An 18,410-nucleotide genomic window follows, 5' to 3' on the forward strand; every position below is an offset into this window, starting at 1 on the left:
ATTTTAGAATTTGCTCCAAATGGATTTCATTATTTTAAATTTTTCAGTGTTCTCTATAGAAATATTTGGGATATATTTCTATTTTTAGTAATAAATTAGAAAATGCTAATTTTCTTAGACACGCTTTCCTGATGAAAATTTATCAGCTCTAATCAGAGTTTTGCACACATTTTTTCCCCAGTGACTATTTAATTGGCATACCTGGATTCAATGTTTGCCTACTTTATTAAACTCAGCTCTGAAATTGGAAGATATATTTAGGACTATGCAATAAGTTTAATTATTAAAATATCTTGGATTGTATAAAACATTTGAGGACTGTGAAAAAGAATAATTTTAATATTTCTTATTTCTGTTTTCCCATTTCCTTATATAAGCCTTCAAAGAAAACAATCATAAAATTCTAAGCAAATTTATACAAGTTACTTTATCTCTTCTGCCTCCTAAACCATGCAAGATGAAAAACTGACTCCAGGGAAGGAAAGGCCACAATCACTCCTGTCAACATATTTAAGAATCTTAGAGCTTTTCCAGAATCCTCCTAAATGTTTTCATCCTAAATTAGATGTCGGTAAATGATAACACTCCAGACATGCCTCACTTTGTGATTTCTTGGCTGTTGTTTTGGTTTCTTATTTGTATGGAGGGACCCAGAGTTGATCCTGCTTGATAATGAAGAGATTGCCATGGATAGTTAGCAGTTTCCTTCTAATAAGAGAATCCAGGGCTGTAAACCAATTATCTGTGGCTAGAGAGGCAAATATCCAATTTCGGTTGGGATGGGAGACTGAGAATGACATGTGAAATGTGAACGTGTGGATGAGGTGTGGGGTGTGGGAGTCCAGCTTGAGCTCCTGAGCTCTGATATTGCAGACTGTGGTGGCATCCAAGTAAGATCGCCTGGGCCTGCTGCTCCTGAGCGACAGGGCCATTTAACATTCTGGCTGGTGGTGAGACCCTCAGGTATCTTCGTAGATGGGGGTGCATTCAGTTTTAGATACACATTAAAAAAAAGAGAACACCAAAGATATTTAAAATTACTTTGTAGAGGTTTATTTTGTTTGGCTTGGTTTGGGGTTTTTTTGAATAAATGTATGACTTGTTAAATAAGAAAAGTAAGAGTTTATTCTCTAGAGTTAGGGTTATTTGAGTTTGAATTTCTGTTCTTCCACTTACTGCTGTGTTATCTTTGGCAAAGTGCTTAACCTCCTTGTGCCTCAGTTTACTCATCCATAAAATGAGAATAATGCCATATAATGCATGAGACTATAACCAACAAATGAGCCCGACATGAAGAAGACAGCTAAAATCGAATATTTATCGTCATCATCATCATCATTATCATCATCATCATCATTTTCATCATTTTACTTAAAACAGGCCCTAGTTGGTCTTGATGATATAAAGGGCACTGTTGAGGATAGGTGGGGGAGGAAGGCCTGGTGAGATAATCTTAGGCATGTTTAGTAATACTGCCTCTGTTCAAAGATGATCAATGGGTATATTGGATAAATTAGTCAAGTAACTCAGAGAAGGTCACATTGTTAGGCAGAGTAAGAACTGAATTTAACCTCCAAATCCTTCATATTCTAGCCAATGATTTTGTTTCTTTCTTTTCCTTATTATGTCACCTTAGCATGAGTATTCATCAAAAGTTTATAAAATACCATCATTGGCTGTCTTCCACATTTTATACCTTCATGGAAGCTGCCATAAACCTCCCTGTAGGGAGGATATTAGTAAAATTCATAGAACCTACTGCTCCTGGGACACAATTAAATATCAGTGAAGGTGGAGTATGAATTGCACTGAGACTGGAGCTGAGTTCTAGAATGCCTGGGGATATGCACTGTGGATAATTCTACCTCATCTTCTTTGTGAAAGTAATACAGTCCTACTTCTGGTTGGTTGTGTGGTTGTGTGTAGTTCTAAATTACCAAATGCTTACTTAAATCATGAATCTTAGGGCGCCTGGGTGGCTCAGTTGGTTAAGCGACTGCCTTCGGCTCAGGTCATGATCCTGTAGTCCCGGGATCAAGTCCCACATCGGGCTCCCTGCTCGGCAGGGAGTCTACTTCTCCCTCTGACCCTCTCATGCTCTATCTCATTCTCTGTCTCAAATAAATAAATAAAATCTTTAAAAAAAAAAATCATGAATCTTAAAGCGAATTCACATAACTTTTTTTTTTTTTTTAAACCAGGTCAAAATTTAGTGAAGTAGAACAATTGGTATATATACATGTAATTGTATAATTTAGTCTCCCCTATATGACCATCTGTATTACCCATTAAAGACTCATTAAAGATTCTTACTGAATATCTTCAGCTCCTGCTTAGGTGGTATTATTTTAGTTTGGTTTTATTCTCTTTAAATAAATTTCACACTTCACTAACTATTACAATGTGAATAGCCCAGTTGCAAATATGAGTTAATAGCTAAATAGTATTGGCAATTACTTTTCAATAGAAAGAAATATTTGGGAAAGAAGTTAAATGCAGCTAGAGATTTTATAGACATCTGGCTCTCCATGAATATTCATAAACCTGTATATATACCCATACAACCCATATTTTTGTGGAGCCTATTAAAATTCTCTAAAAAAGATTAAAGGAAGAAGTATTTCCTTATATTTCTGGTTGCTTGAAAAGGAAAGATAGAGAAAGAGAGAAAGACAGAGTACAATGATGGCATCCCTTGAAAATTATTTTATTTCTGTTGCAGAAAATAGCCATTCACTTATTCTCCAGTTACTATTCACCTAATTACCATTTGAATACTCTGTAATTATATATCCATCGTTGTCCTTTAGATTACATGATTGTGTTTAGTGCAACTATGCAGTTCTTAGTGTAATTACTGCACAGAGGTTATAACAATTTTTATATTGTGAATATAAAGTGTTATTACATAATTTCATGGTAATCTCTAGTTTCTTAGCACAGATTAATTACATTTCATTATTGCTCCTTCTTATTGTATGTGGAACATCTCAATTGTCATGCCATTCAGGTCAATAAAATGCTTAAAACTTAGGGGGTGGAATGTTTCATAAGAAGGAAGATTTTGTTGGTAGTAATATTTGTAGGCTCTTGCCACGGTGGATATTTTTCAGATCAGTTCTGGTTCTTTTTCCTTCTTGTCTTAAACTTTCAATTGGGTTGTCAGCTCTCTGAGAGCTGGTGGCCTTTCTCATATTTCTGTCCTCTTCCTACAGCTCCCAGGATATAATTAGGCAGATGCATGTTCCTCAGCAAATAATCAATTATGGATCCACCCTTCCATTTTATTGTCATGGTTAAATTACTCAAATTGTTCAAAACAGTACCAACCATATTGTTTTACCAGCTTTCCTTTCCATAAATTCAAACTGTTTTTTCTGAACGCTTACTGGTTGATCTGGCTAAACTCCTTCATCTTCGACATTCAGTCCCTTCCCCATGTAATGCCCTCTAACAAAGAATGTCCTATCACTTATGTTTTCTTTTAACTTGTCTTCTTTTAGTGTACCACATTTTTTTTTACTTTATTTCAATTCCAATAACTATTAAGCCAAATTTAAAATTTTGGGGAAAACAGGTAATTGGGGTGTGTGTCTGGTGTCTCTGTGTCTGTGTCTGTGTCAGAAATTAGAAGACAATCCCTTTGCTACACACTTTGGTGTTAACCAACCACCAACATCCCTAACTCTGTTTTCTTTGGGAGGGATTATTAAGTTTTTTTTTTTTCAGTAACCTGTCACTTAGTCAAAGATGAAAATGAAAACACAAAAAGCAGAAGGCTATAAAACTTCTGCAAAGGTAAGTTCTTAGAAATAATTAAGAATCATAGTGTTACAGGAGCGATTAAAAATATTGGTATTTATGGGGTGCCTGGCTGGCTCAGTTGGTAGAGCATGTGACTCTTGATTTCAGGGTTGCAAGTTTGAGTCCCATGTTGGGTACAGAGATTACCTAAAAATAAGATCTTTAAAATATATATATATTTTACTTAAGAAAATGGATATCTATCTTACAGAAAGATTACCTTCAAAATGGTTTTAAAGCTTTTTTGGTGCTTAAAGTGGTAAGCTGTATGTGGTAACTATTTTTTAGCATTCTGGGATAAGAAAAGTGTTCTTTCAGTGAGTGCTAAACTTTTCTGTTTATCTCAGAGCTTATTAGGTCATGGTGGAATCCTTAGAACCAAAGTGAGCACTTACATACCAAAGGAGCCTTCTCATATACCATTCTTCTTCATTCTTTGCTAAATTTCTGCTGGATTTGGAAGTGCTAATGAAGTATTCTTTTTATTAGATAAACAGCTGAAGAGAGACTTAGAATTTAAATATGAATGTGTAGTAATTATTTGGGAGTATATAGAGAGATGACACTGGTAAAAATATTGCATATATTTATACAAGTTTTACCTAGATGCTTATAATTCAAAGTGGATTAGAGCTGAGAATTGAATGAGAGAAAAGTTAGGTTGCTCTCCAGTGACTTACTGCACATTGTTGTCCTGATACTGAGACAATTGCAGCGAATGTGAACTTTGGTTGAATCGTCCATTTTAGAAATAGCACCATCAGATGTACCAAATTTTTTTCATGATATGTGTCATGATTAAAATAGAAATAACAGAGAACACTTGAAGGAATTATTTTGCTTTCCAATTTACAAGTATTCAATGCTTACCTGGTAGTTTATTTCTTTTAAAGATTTTATTTATTTATTTGAGAGAGAGAGAGAGAGAGTACAGTCAGGGGGAGAGGCAGAGGGAGAGGAAGAAGCAGATCCCCTGCTCAGCAGGGAGCCTGATGCGGGACTCAATCTCAGGACCCTGAGATCATGACCTGAGCAGAAGGCAGACGCTTAACCAACTGAGCCACCCAGGCACTCCACTTATGTGGTAGTTTAAATAGCAGATGACAAAGTCTCCTATTAAATAAGGTTACTTTCTCTTGCGTTCAGGAATCTTGGAGTGAGAATTGAGTAAATAGGGAAGTCTTGAAGACAGAGAGAGACAAACAGAGAGGGAGAGAGACAAAGAGAAAGAGAGAGAGGGAGAGAGAGACTATGCATACAAAGTGTTGGGCCCTAAAATCCTAATAGGGGTGCAGAAAACAATCCAGCTGAACATACATAAGTCAAGCAACTTCTACATACTCCATATCCGAAGCCTAATAGTGGGAGATCATCAGAACATTTTCGAAGAAAGACACTGGGAAGCAACCCTCACAGGGTCGGAGTATAGTGAGCAACTCTCTATGCCTGAATTTCAACATAGCATCAAGTGTGAAGCATATGAACTGGGGAAAATGAAATGTCTTCCATTTGAATATCTGTAGAGAAAGCATTCTGAGTCTAAAATGATTTCTGCCTTTTTTAGAAGGAAAGAGTGGCATGGCTTAACAGCATGCAATTTAGAATTATTTATTAAAGTGCGAATTCTAATATCTGCTTATTTCACAATTTCATCTTAAGCAAACATTTCTTTTACATTCTTTGGATTCCACTTTTATACCGTGAGGCCAATCAACTGCATTAAATAATGTGCATCTGACATGCTAGGAAAAAAATATTGAAAGCATTAAAGGGTAGAGAATTTTCTTTAAAGCATAAAAAGTAGACATGAATTCCTTTTAATAGAAGTGTCTATAAAGAGAAAACCTATTTAACCTAGTTAGCAAATTAACTAGAATTTCTAAAATATTGTAATTGTAGTTTATTTGCCATTAGGTTAGAAAATCTTTTTATTGAAACATAATATAAATAGGAAAGTTTAAAATCACAAGTTTACAGTTCAATAAATTATCACCAGGTAAACCAACATCCAGGTCAAGAATAAATATTATTGGTACCTCCGATGTTCCTTGATGGTCTTTCTCACTATCCCTTCCCTTTTCCCCAAAGATAAGTCCTTTTTAACTTCTAAAACCCTAGATTACTTTTGTCTTTTGAACTTTATATAAATAAAAAAAAAATAGTATATATATTTTTGTGTCCAGCTTTTTTTCTCATTACTTTTGTGAGATTCATCCATGTTGTTACTTATTAGCTGTACTTCTTTCATTATTTATTTATTTTAAAGATTTTATTTTATTTATTTGACAGAGAGAGAGAGAGAGACAGCTAGAGAGGGAACACAAGCAGGCGGAGTGGGAGAGGGAGAAGTAGGCCCCTGGCCAAGCAGGGAACTCAGTGTGGGGCTCGAATCCAAGACCCTGGGATCATGACCTGAGCCGAAGGCAGACGCTTAACGACTGAGCCACCCAGGGGCCCCACATTTTTTATTTATTTATGATATCAATGTTTGTGTATATATACATATATTTGTATGTATATTTCTTTGTGTGAATGAACCACAGTTTATCCTTTCTTCTTGCAATGAACATTTGGATTATTTTTAGTTCAGGGCTATTTCTATGCACAGGTTGCTGTGCATATTACATACATATTTTTGTACACATATGCATGCTTTCCTCTTGGATATATATTAAGAGTGGAAATGCTAGGTCATAAAGTGTGGGTATGTTCAAATAGAGTAGATACTGTCAATTGTTTTCCAAATCAGTTGAACCAATTTGTATTTCTACTAGCAGTGTATGAGAGTTTTTGTTATTTGCTGTCAATTAGGTGGAAATGCAATGGTATTTCTTTGTGGTGTTAATTTGCATTTCCTTTTTTTAAGATTTTATTCATTTATTTGAAAGAGAGAGATCAAGCATGAGTGGAGGGAAAGGGAGAAGCAGATTTCCCGCTGGTGCAGAGCCCAATGGGGGACCCAATACCAGGACCCGGAGATCATGACCTGAGCCGATGTCAGACGCTTAACCGACTGAGCCACCCAGGCACCCCTAATTTGTATTTCTTTGAACACCAATAAGTTGTATATATTCTCACATCTTTTTAATCATAGTCTAAAGCAGATTTATTTCATGCACCAAAATTACTTATAGTTAGTATACTGTAGGTGAGTATTTAACTTTACCCTTTAGCACTTTAGGCAAATGAGAACTATTCCTTGCTACAGTGTGTTATAGGGCAATCATAAACCCAATTTTTTCCAGTTTCTCAGGTCTTCTCAGTGATGTGGTTATAAAAATAAAATGGTCCAAAATTTTGGATTAAAAATTGCATTTTAATTGAGGCCCACAGTTAGTTAAGAAATAAGTTATTTTAGGGGTGCTTGGGTGGCTCAGTTAGTTGTCAGCTCTTGATTGAGGCTCAGGTCATGATCTCAGGGTCATGATCTCAGGGTCATGAGATTGAGCCCCATATCTGGCTCTGTAGTGGACATGGAGCCTACTTAAGATTCTGTCCCTCTCCCTCTGCCTCCCCCACCCCTGCTCACATGCACTTTCTCTCTCAAAAAAAAAGAAAGAGAGAAGAGAGAGAGAGAGAGAGAGAGAAAGAAAGAAAGAAAGAAAGAAAGAAAGAAAGAAAGAAAGAAAGAAAGAAAGAAAGAAAGAAAGAAAAGAAAGAAAGAAAAGAAGGAAAGAAGGAAGGAAGAAAGGAGATATTTTAGTTAAATCAAATCCTTTGACAACTATTGAACAATGTAGTCCCTATGTTATTCAGTAAAATGTGTTTCCGGGTCATCATTTCTTACATTCTCCAGTTCCCAAATTCTAGTTCCTCAACCAGTCCCATGTAAATCACCTGGGCCCCATTTCAGATTTATGAATTAGAATCTAGGCATGAGTGGGCAGTGGTGACAGGGATGAGCACTGGAATTTACATTTGCAAATAAGTCACCTACATGATTTTGATGAGTTATCCACTATAGATGAGGACATACTATGAAGATCCTGGAAGGATACATAAGCCAATTTCTATGCCCCATCAGACAACTGGACCAGGATCAGAGGATGACATTTAAAGTAATTGGGGGGCAATAGGAAAAGAGCACTTTGTCAGTAAAAGGTACTGAGCTCCTGAACTAATGAGAGTTGTTCTCTAGAGATTTCTGCACTGAATAGGAGAGAAGCTCATATAGGCAGCTGATCATACATTCTTCATAAATAAAACAGCATCTGTAATGTGTACTCTCTAACCACCAAGCCTGGGGCAACTGCAGACAGACACCATCATGGATAGCTGCTAACACTGCATTAGTTTTCAGATCTTCAAGTCTCTCACCTTTTGAAAGTGCTACTTTTCTTAAATATAGCCAAAACCATGCTAATAGACTGAAGCACTGAATCTCAATGAGGGTACTTGGCATAATGCAAGAGCAAGCATAAGAATGCTTGAAATAAATTTCCATAAATATGAAGCAAGCCTGTCAATAAATTTAATTTCTGTCTGATTTAATAAAGGGCTAGATAAATATACAAATATGAGAATTATAAATTATGTTTTAATTTTCCTCACCTGCTATAACTGTCTTACAGCAGGTTAAAGTTTATAAGTTGAGATTTTTATCTCAGCTAATCTCATTTAACATTGCTTCATAATTAGTTAGCTAAAAGGAAATTGCAGCTTCTAAACACAAAGTCTGATACTGATCTAATCAGTTCTTTTGCTTAAGATTATTGTATTATGAATTTCAATATTTTGAATATGATACATTATAGTATGTTGATATACAAACACATATACTTGTCTGCTTTTCAAAAGACTGAATCAGAATGTCTAATTATAAAGATAGTGTGGTTATTGTATTATTACATGGTCTTTGTTTTATTATTCCCATTCAAGAGGTATAGAAATATTTGAGGAAATCTTCTGTAGTTGAGAAAATTGTTTATAATGTTCAATAAGAAACATCTTCCCAAACAAAAGACTCACACCACATGGAGGTTTTCCCTCTGACTGGGATGTTAGGCTCTCACCTAGAAGGGGGAACAGTAGCGTAGACTTCTGTTCACTTCCTACCCATGACGGATCAGTTTCCCAGTTCACTTCTCTCTTGGTGTTCCATGAGAGGCACATCTCCTTGTTTGCTCAACTGTCCAGGTGTTCAGAAATAGCGGGCCTGTTCTGCTCTGTGTAGAGGAAAGCTTCTTTGTACCACAAAGGGCTGATGCAGAGGTAGGAGTCCTCCACTCACTACATACTACCCTGTCCTCTGGATGAAAACAGTGCAAGGAGAGGAAACAATAAATGATATCCAAAGAAATCTGGAGTATTTCTGCTCATATCAGAATAATAGCAATATTGCCCATGAAAAGGAAACTAAGGAATCTGGTTAACTTAAACTTTAAAATTCAGAACCAAAAGACTTCCTCAGCTAGCATTATATCAATATAACTTATCTTTTTTAGCATATGAGATGATGCCTGACTGGCAAAAAGAGGAATCAATAGCATTATTAAAGAATTCTAGTTACATGTAATTACAAGCTGATTTTGTAAATTAATCTACTTATCGATTGGCTCTTTTTAAATGTTTAGATGTTTTAATTAATTTACTTATTTTTATATTTGCTTAACGATTCACCATCTTTAAATATTAAATGAAATGGTAACATGTATTGTGACTGAAGAAAGACATCCTGAAGTATAATTTCTTTTTCTCTGTTGTGCGTTCTTCCTAGATGTGTGTCACCACTACTGTGTGAATTCTGAATCCTGTACTGTTGGGGATGACGGAAGTGTTGAATGTGTCTGTCCAACACGCTATGAAGGTCCAAAATGTGAGGTTGACAAATGTATAAGGTGCCATGGGGGGCACTGCATTATAAATAAAGACAGTGAAGATATATTTTGCAAGTAAGTGGACACCCAGCTTAATTTATAAAAGCTTTCGAGCCCAAAAGGATCTAGCAGTTCATCAATAAACGTGAAGATAATGTAAATTATTTTTGTCCTAAGATTCTATACAGTGACCAGTGCATCCTTGTTTGTTTGTTTGCTTTTCTCTTTTTGGTTGTAGATGAAATTCAGTTCATTTCAATTAAATGAACTTATTCAACACCTATTATGTGCAATTGGGGAACATGAAAATTTATCATATAGTCATGTAATGATGTGGTCAGATCATTCCCTATGTAGAATATTCCTAATAGTAAGTAAGAAATAGTGAAATGAAACATACCTTCAAAAAGCTATTTGTAATATTCCTAAATTTGAATAGCCCAGGCTTTTAAATGTTTCATCATTATCATTGACAGTGAGTGTTTACTTTTCTGTTGTGGGGGAGGAGCAAAAGACCTGTCTAATGGAAATACATTTTAATCTTTGTGTTTTTATCTGATTTTAAGCACAATGGTCCAAAATGAGGAGAAGGAATCATGTGTCCTAGGAGGCAACTACAATAAAAACGTCCAAGTTAGACTTTGGTTACGTTGCCTCTGGCCCTTTGGCTTTAAGATCAAGTGACTGGAAAACAGAGCATTGCAGCTAAAGGGTAACGCCGTTTGGTTTCTGTCGTGAAACAAGTTTATGCCACTGAGGTTAGAGTTCAGTCCTCACTCTGAACTTCTTTTAACAACCTTTCAAAAGAAGGGCTTATAAAGCACTGGACTCCTTGCTTAGGAGTATAATAAATGAGAATATGAGGTAGAAAAGCATGCTGTCAAGTGCTCATGCCAATGGCTTCCACTGAGACAGCTCTGTGAGGGTACCAGCCCTGAGTTATGTTCTCTCCCAAAGAGGGCCCAATAAAATTTTATTACAGACAGCATCAACAGTTTTTTCTTTTTTATTTACTACTCTCATTTTAGAATTTACTCTGAGTATGATTTGTGTTGTCATTATGAATGACAGACACTCAAACCCTCAAATTGGGTCACTTGAAAGTACATTATTTTTTAAGTAAAGTAATTGAAAATATGACTAATTATAAATATGTGCCTTTGATAAGTATATAAAAGCAAATGCATTTTCATGTAAATGACCAAAATCATGTCTGCTCATTAAGCTTATCAGTTCTTTGTGATGAAATATGATCAAGACAGAACTTTGTTTCCGTGAGTGAACATATATTTTTCTCTCCGTCCAGTGCACCATATCAGAAATGCACTGTAGTCTCTTGCTTACGACTCCATTCCATTCACACAGGAAATAATAGACTATCATCTAAGACAGGCTATAAACTGCAATTTCCTTCCCAGTTTACCTTGGAAAAGCTCATGCAGAGACACACACCATGTTTTCATTACAAGGGGAAGTTCCAGATGAAGAAAGAAGGGCGAGACTCTTTGGGCTCTCAGGACTGCCTGCTACAGAGAAAACTGGCTTCAGCATCCTAGAAACACCAGAACCTCATAACCCTAGTAGGCCATGAAGATCCCAACATTGTAGTTCTTGACTCTTAAAAGATCCTTTTTGAAAAATAATATGTCAGATAGATAGATAACAGTTGCTAACAAAGGAGTAGATAGTGGAAGCTTAAAAATAGTATAATCCTTGATCAAATAGACTATATAACATATGAGCATGACAATACAAACAAGACTCTGGGTATTCTGAAACTTGTTAGACAAGTTTGTCTTCATGTCTATGGTACTTTCCATCTTAGCATTAAATGACGTTCACAGTGATAGTAGAATTTCTGTCCCATAGGTAAATAACTGGTACTAAAACAACCATGACTGAGTTACAGTAAATCTTTTACATAAATAGGAAAATTCAAGCCTTCACGTATACGTGTGATTCCAAATAGTCAGGTGTGTTTCTAATGCATAGTCTATGAGCTGTCAACTAGAATAGATACTCTGTCAAGTACAGTAAATTTAATCTTTAAAAATGGAGGTAATTGTATATTTTTCTCTTTTGTGGAAATCTGAGTAAATATTGATGAAGAGTGACTTGATCATAATTTGGAATAGCCTAAGTAATACCTTTGCAATGTCAGTTGTTATAGGATTTCTTAGTGCGAACGGGACAACTGGTAATTAACTTGTGGAAAGTGATACATCACAAACTGTGTGTGTGTGTGTGTGTGTGTGTGTGTGTGTGTGTGAGAGAGAGAGAGAGATATGCCCCTAAGAAATGAAATTATGATGAAAACCGGCATTAAAATGTGAGCTGAACTCTTTGATGCATTATAATGATTTGAGCAATTTGTATTTCACATTTGAAATATATACAAATGTCTGTCTTCAATTTAGAATTTAAACAAAACCTTTAGAAGGAGAAAGAGGCAACATCTTTTATAACTCTTGAAAGCAAGTGTTAAAAGCAGCCAATACTTAGAACTTTTTTTCTCTTTTAAAAGCTGATATTTGGTGTATTTTGTAGGAAATACCTTAATGTATAATGAGCTATTTTTTTCTCTTTGACGTTGTCTTTTTGATAGAACAAGAAACCATAACTTGCTGCTCTTTGATTTTCAGGGAGGCTGGGATGGAGGGCAAGGAAAAGTCTCCCAGATCCATTTAACAGATCAAACACCAATACCGCTAAATGTATACTTGTCTCACTTTGCATCCATATTCAGATACCTCTAGATTTAAGGCATTGTCTGTTAAATCTTGGAAACTTTAAACTACTGCTTCCTTTTCCATGTTGGTTCTACATTCATATATCTCCAGCCAGTACATAGTTGACTCATTACTTCTGTTCATCTTGAAAAGAAATGCGATTTTAATATCGAGGCTTTTAAAAAATATCTTTAAATTAAACACCTGGAAAAATGATAAGCCTTTTGTTGTATTGCCAGCAGGCTTACCACCTACAGGAGCTGAAATAAATATGCACAGAATAAATTAATCAGGATCACCAACTGATCATTTCAGGCATCTAACCGATCATTGGGAATTATCTTTTGATGGATGTAACACAATAGAATCCATCATGGAGAGGATCAAAGTGATCAATGATATTGCAACCTGATTTATGTGTCAAGCTTGTGACACCACTGATTGCTTCATAACACCTAGTGCCAACATGACCTCATAATCAGAATAGTGGTATGATCTGTTGTAATTCTGATTTGGGCAAAGGCTTGTATTATTCTGTCAACCTACTTCTCATACAAGAGATCTCTTGATAGTTTAGAATGTCGATGCACTTTTGTCTGTTCCCCCAACAATTTTCAATGTCCAATCTAAGAGTATTTATTTATATCAAAATATAGCACGGCAAATAAGAAATTGCTGTATTTTTCCTATTATTGTTATGCTTGTTTTTTTCCATGCAGCAGTAGCCATAGTGTTTATTCTTATCTCAGACATGTAATGTGTTATAAATTAGAATTGTTTCCATAAGTTTTCCATGAGAAAGCCTACCTCATTACCTTGTTGCCAGACTACATATTGTTCCTATAACACTACTGTTTATTTTTGCAGTGAACTTCCCATGATTTTTTTAAGTGTTAGAGTCAAAAAAAAAAAAAATGACATTAATTACAGTACATAATCAAAGAGAAGCAGTGGGATAAAAAGACTGCCAGATATTCCTATACTTTCTTACAAAACCTGGAATCTAAAACTCATAACAGTTTTTTTGGACCAGATTTTCCAGTTTACAAGAAATAGCTGAAGCATTTTCTTCCAGAATATTTGACCATGTGTTTTATAATTCACACTGATCTCACCAAGCCCTGGTTGTATGAAAAGGGAATAAGATCCTGATGCTAATGTTTCCCTGCAGTGTAAGTGACAGACATTAGAGCATATTTTTTCACATATATATATATACATATATAGCTATATTAAAATTTTATATTAAGTAAATGGGTTGAAAATTTGAAAACCACCAAAAGAAAACATTTGTCTGTCATCATTTTGTTAAAAAAAAAAAAAAAAAATCTTTGCCTCCAGGAAGTCTGTCTTTCTGAAAACTTACTTTTAGCCAGGCACTCCATTGTTCCTCTATGATGAATCTTCTCATCTGCAGAGAGTTTATGTCCACTTGCAACAATAATGATGCCAGTGACAATGAGCTTTCTTTCTTCTTTGTTGCTGCAGCTGCACTAATGGAAAGATTGCCTCTAGTTGTCAGTTATGTGATGGCTACTGCTATAATGGTGGCACGTGCCAACTGGACCCTGAGACAAATGTACCTGTGTGTCTGTGAGTATTGCACAATGCAGTGGGCATTTTGTGGCATGACTTCGTATGGACATGGAATCCCTCCTCCATTGTTCTCCCTTCTTGGGGTAATACATTTTATCTCGGGGCGGGGGGTGGGGTAATACATTTTAAATGAATGTTTCATGGACACCTCTGATCAAGTATTGTCCCTCAGTGGCTCATATGCTACAGAATCTCCTCCCTCATCAGTGTGCTAGTGATTTCATAAGGAAGAGCTCATTTAATTCTTAGCATCATACCCATTAAAGACATTCACAGATCTTTGAACTTGGAAATGCCAGGGAGAATTACTCTAATTTCATTGACCGTATTCAGATATGGGAAACCCAGGCATAATCATATTTACGAACACTTGGTACTTACATCCATTCCTCTCAAAAGACCTTGTGGGATCTTTTCAAATGTATAATGCTATTTGATGTCTGTATCAGGTTTAGAGTGTGGTATTATGTAAGCCTATTAAGCCCCCATCTCCTTTGGAATTCATTAACTTGAATCTGGGTTTCTAAACATTTGGAAAGTACTGGAGATTCTCTGCTCGTGAGAAAATCTAGAATTTAATGTTTTCCCCTCTGTCCAGAATGGACAACTTGAAATAAAGCCATTCCACTTACGTGGTTTCTATTTTGAGTTTTCTTTTATCACTGTTTGACTAGAAGGATGACGTCCACATAGGATCCATTTCCACGTTGTGTCCCCGTCTTGTCAGAGTAGCATGTGATGAGTGTGAATGAGAGAGAAATGAGCATACCTGACGAAGTGATATTCATATGTTACTATCTCTGTATGAAATAAATTTGAAACGTATTTAGAAAAAAAAAAGTCAGACGCTTTATTTAGCTGTATTTCACTGAAATTCTGCAGATGCTCTGTGGGGTTTAAAAGTCAGCGCTGTGACCAGAAAGAGAACCCTTGTGATCACTACTGTCAGAATGAGGGGATTTGCACTTTAACTGCGTTTAATGAGCCGAGATGCAAGTAGGTTTAACCTTCCACTTACCACTGCGCTTCGTGTGACATCATTTCAGGCCACAGTTCATTGGTTTAAATCATGAACATCCACATGCATTTCACAGTGTAAACTTAATGTCGGGGCTCATCTGTGTCACACACACTTAACCTTTGCTTCGCTCACCGACAAGTGTATGCAACACAGTCAGTGAGAGTGTCTAGAAATATAATGGAGGGAATAAAAAAGCTCATGGAACTGTCCAATAAAAATACATTTGCAAGAATAGTGGCTTTTAATAAAAGAAGTACAGAAGCAGGTGTTTTTAGGCTATTGCTGTAGTTTATACTGTATATGGAATAGTGGCTTTTATTTAGTAACTGACTTTTCATTTCAAGTGCTGATGAAATAATGCATTATTATGTTTCCCAGATTTTTACTGAGAACACTCTTACTTTAACCAGAAAGATTTCTTTACAGATGAAATAGGTACATGGTAAAAATTTGGTTTCCTAATAGTTTAAATCTTTCTTTCCTGATTCGATTTGTCCATAACAAATAAACTCATTTCCTCTGAGAAATTTCAGGGACCACCTTTGGGGTAACTATCCATCACAATGGAAGTAATTTTTGCACTTTGCATTTGAGCTTTAGAGATGGATCATATGTGACATCCCCCATAATACCCAATGTCATAAACAGAGGCCATGATTGGCACCTGATAACAGCCCCAGGGTGGTGTCACAGTGTACTTATGAATGGTCTTTAAGCACAATTGTATTGAAATTCACATGTTTCATTATCACAACTCTACAGTTTTGTTCACTAATGATCTATATTGTTATTCAAGAAAATGTCATTCTTTAGATAATTGTCCAAAATAGTATGGGAAGTGATTAAAGTAATTACATAGGAAAAAAAAATGGCATTCTTTATTTTTTTTTTCCTGGAAGATATTTGAATATGTCAAACCAATATTCCTACATAAACTACATACAAAAATACCACTTTAAATATTAGTCTACAAAATGTATATAAACTGATCTGTTAAGGCATTGATTCAGTTCACACTCAGGTTTGTACCTTGTGCAAGTGAAGACAGAGGAGACTCTTCAGTTCTATTTGAACCTGGCTCCACCCTAAGTTACTGCAGCCATTCAGCAAATATTTATAGACCCTGAAAGTATGCTAAGTCCTAGACAAGTGAATATGGATGAAATTTAACTCCCAGCATCAAGGAGCTCATTAATTAATGGGGTGAAAAATTCATGAACAACTAATTAACCTATAATGATGTAGGTGTGAACACAGGAAAAAAGAGAGGGCAGGGGAGTCTTAACAGGGCAAGTGATTTGTTCAGAATGGAAATGGAAGCTTTATAGAAAAGACAATTTTTCTTGGTTTGTGTAGTTCATGAAGTTCAGGGAGGTCAGGAAGAGCATTCTGAAAAGAAAGAGTAACATAAGCAAAGACATGGATGTGAGACTTAATGGCCTATTTGAGGAACTGTGAGTGGATGCATACAGCTAGGATGAAGGGTGACTGTAGTTGGGAGGGGGAGGGCTGTGAAGACACAAAACTGAAAAGGTAAATTAGAATCCTATTTAGGCCGAAGTTGGAGGATTGCATAGGATCCCAAAAGGAACAAATAGCCAAAGAGATTTGAGGCAGAGGCTTGAGCTGAAGGAGTTGGCTTTTGAAAGTGATGCTCATTGGCATGTGGGGGAGAGCCCTGGAGATCAGCTGCAGGGACCCCACATGAGAAGCTTTGGCAGCACTTCAGGAGAAAAGGGGTGAGTGCTTGAACCTGCGCAGTGCAACTGGAGGGAAGAAGAGGAAGGGCAAGAGATTCATGGATATTTCAGAATTAATAAGTCCAGAGTGAAGCTTGGCCAAACAACGATCTAGGTACTCATGTTACTTCATGTTTAGGACACCAGTAATGCCTGCTCTGGGGCCCAGTCTTCTTAAATCTTGTCCCTCTTCATTATGTCCAGGCAACATACAAATAACATTTCAGACCCACCCTCCTTCCCCCCCATAAATAAGTCTAGGAACATGCCTGCCCAGAGAATGCCCCTGGGTCCCCAGAATAGGTATCTCTCATGGGCGTAGCAGCCCCCAATAATGTTCTCTTCCACTTTTTACTCTTACCAAGTATCATCAGAGACACCTAGCCTTTAAAGGTGATAATCAGCCTATTTCATAAACTCAGCAAGGAAAAATACATTAATTGGAAAGGTTTAGAACAAAAATATTTTACTTTTGTGTATGTTTGTCTCTATGTGTATTTGGTTTTATGGAAATTTTGTCTGTGCCTTTGTTTTTTACAACCTAAAATTTATTCTGATGGTAGCAGTAATGCTTACTAGATCCCTCAAATAACTTAAGCTATAAAAGAAGCATAGAAGAGATAATGATATTCTGCTATCATTCATTCATTAATTCATTCATCAAATGTTTACTGATAATCTAAGATGAATGAGACCCTGTGTAAATTAGGAAGGATAGTTAATAAGAGCTAAAACTGACTTAGCAAAGACTTTCTGCAAAGCACTTTACATATTTTATGTAAGGTTATAATATTATGCTGTTGTTATCATCATCATCATCATCATCATCATCATGTAATTGTTATCCCCATTTCACAGATGATAACACTGAGGTTACATACTAGGAAGCGATGGATACCTAAGATTCAGATTGACACTTGTTTGATTCTAAAGTTCATGCCCCAGTTATAACTCTTATTCTGTCCTACTTCCTTTATGCTGTACTAACTCCAACATGGTTTTTACTTTGAAGAATTTAAAATTTATTTTGGTAGATGAATGGATTTTAAAACCTTAAAATTCCATTTGACAATTGTTATAATAGTTAAGTGGGTGATGTGTGTTAAGGAGGGCACTGGTTGTGATGAGCACTGGGTGTTTATGTAAGTGATGAATCACTGAATTCTACTCTTGAAGCTAATATTACACTATACGTTAACTAACTGGAAGTTAAATTAAAAATTTGAAACAAACAAACAAAGAAATATGACCAAAGTATTGTGGGAAGACATCTCAATAGAGATCAATTAATGAATACTTGTTGGAGAGAGAAAAACTTATAGATGAAGTGATAGTTTCATAGTATTTTGAAAAAAAATGTGTAGTATTTGTACAGATGGGAAATGGCTAAAAGCCTTTCTTGAAAGAGGAAGAGAATAGGTCTGAAAGTAAGGTGACGGTTGTTGAGAACAGAACATAGCCTACATGGCAAACTGGGAAGAGAGAAGACTAGAGAGACATGTTAGGGCCAGTTGATGAGGTACATTTTATGCCATGACACAAGAGTGGGTTTACAGAAAGAAGAGTAGAGGATTAAGCATCTAGGAAATACCACTGTTTGATACTGTGTTATAAAGGAATCAACAAAAGTAAATGAGAAAAAATAGAAATTGGAGGGAACTTTTCAAAGAGTAGATTCCTCCAAGTCAAAGGAGTAGAGAGTTTA

The 18,410-nt window shown here is 35.9% G+C and overlaps 1 protein-coding gene across 1 annotated transcript in view; it reads left to right on the plus strand.

The window, feature by feature from the left end:
* Nucleotides 1-18,410, plus strand: part of LRP1B (LDL receptor related protein 1B) — a 1,834,834-nt gene that overhangs the window by 1,784,923 nt on the left and 31,501 nt on the right. Inside the window, exons 85-86 of the mRNA XM_035008121.1 lie at nucleotides 9,521-9,695; nucleotides 13,838-13,942. Coding sequence (XP_034864012.1) covers nucleotides 9,521-9,695; nucleotides 13,838-13,942 — 280 coding nt within the window. The remainder of the gene's footprint in view (nucleotides 1-9,520; nucleotides 9,696-13,837; nucleotides 13,943-18,410) is intronic.

Source organism: Mirounga leonina, unplaced genomic scaffold (genome assembly GCF_011800145.1).
Source record: "Mirounga leonina isolate KUSES-001 unplaced genomic scaffold, KU_Mleo_1.0 Mir_151, whole genome shotgun sequence".
In the NCBI taxonomy this organism is placed as follows: Eukaryota; Metazoa; Chordata; class Mammalia; order Carnivora; family Phocidae; genus Mirounga; species Mirounga leonina.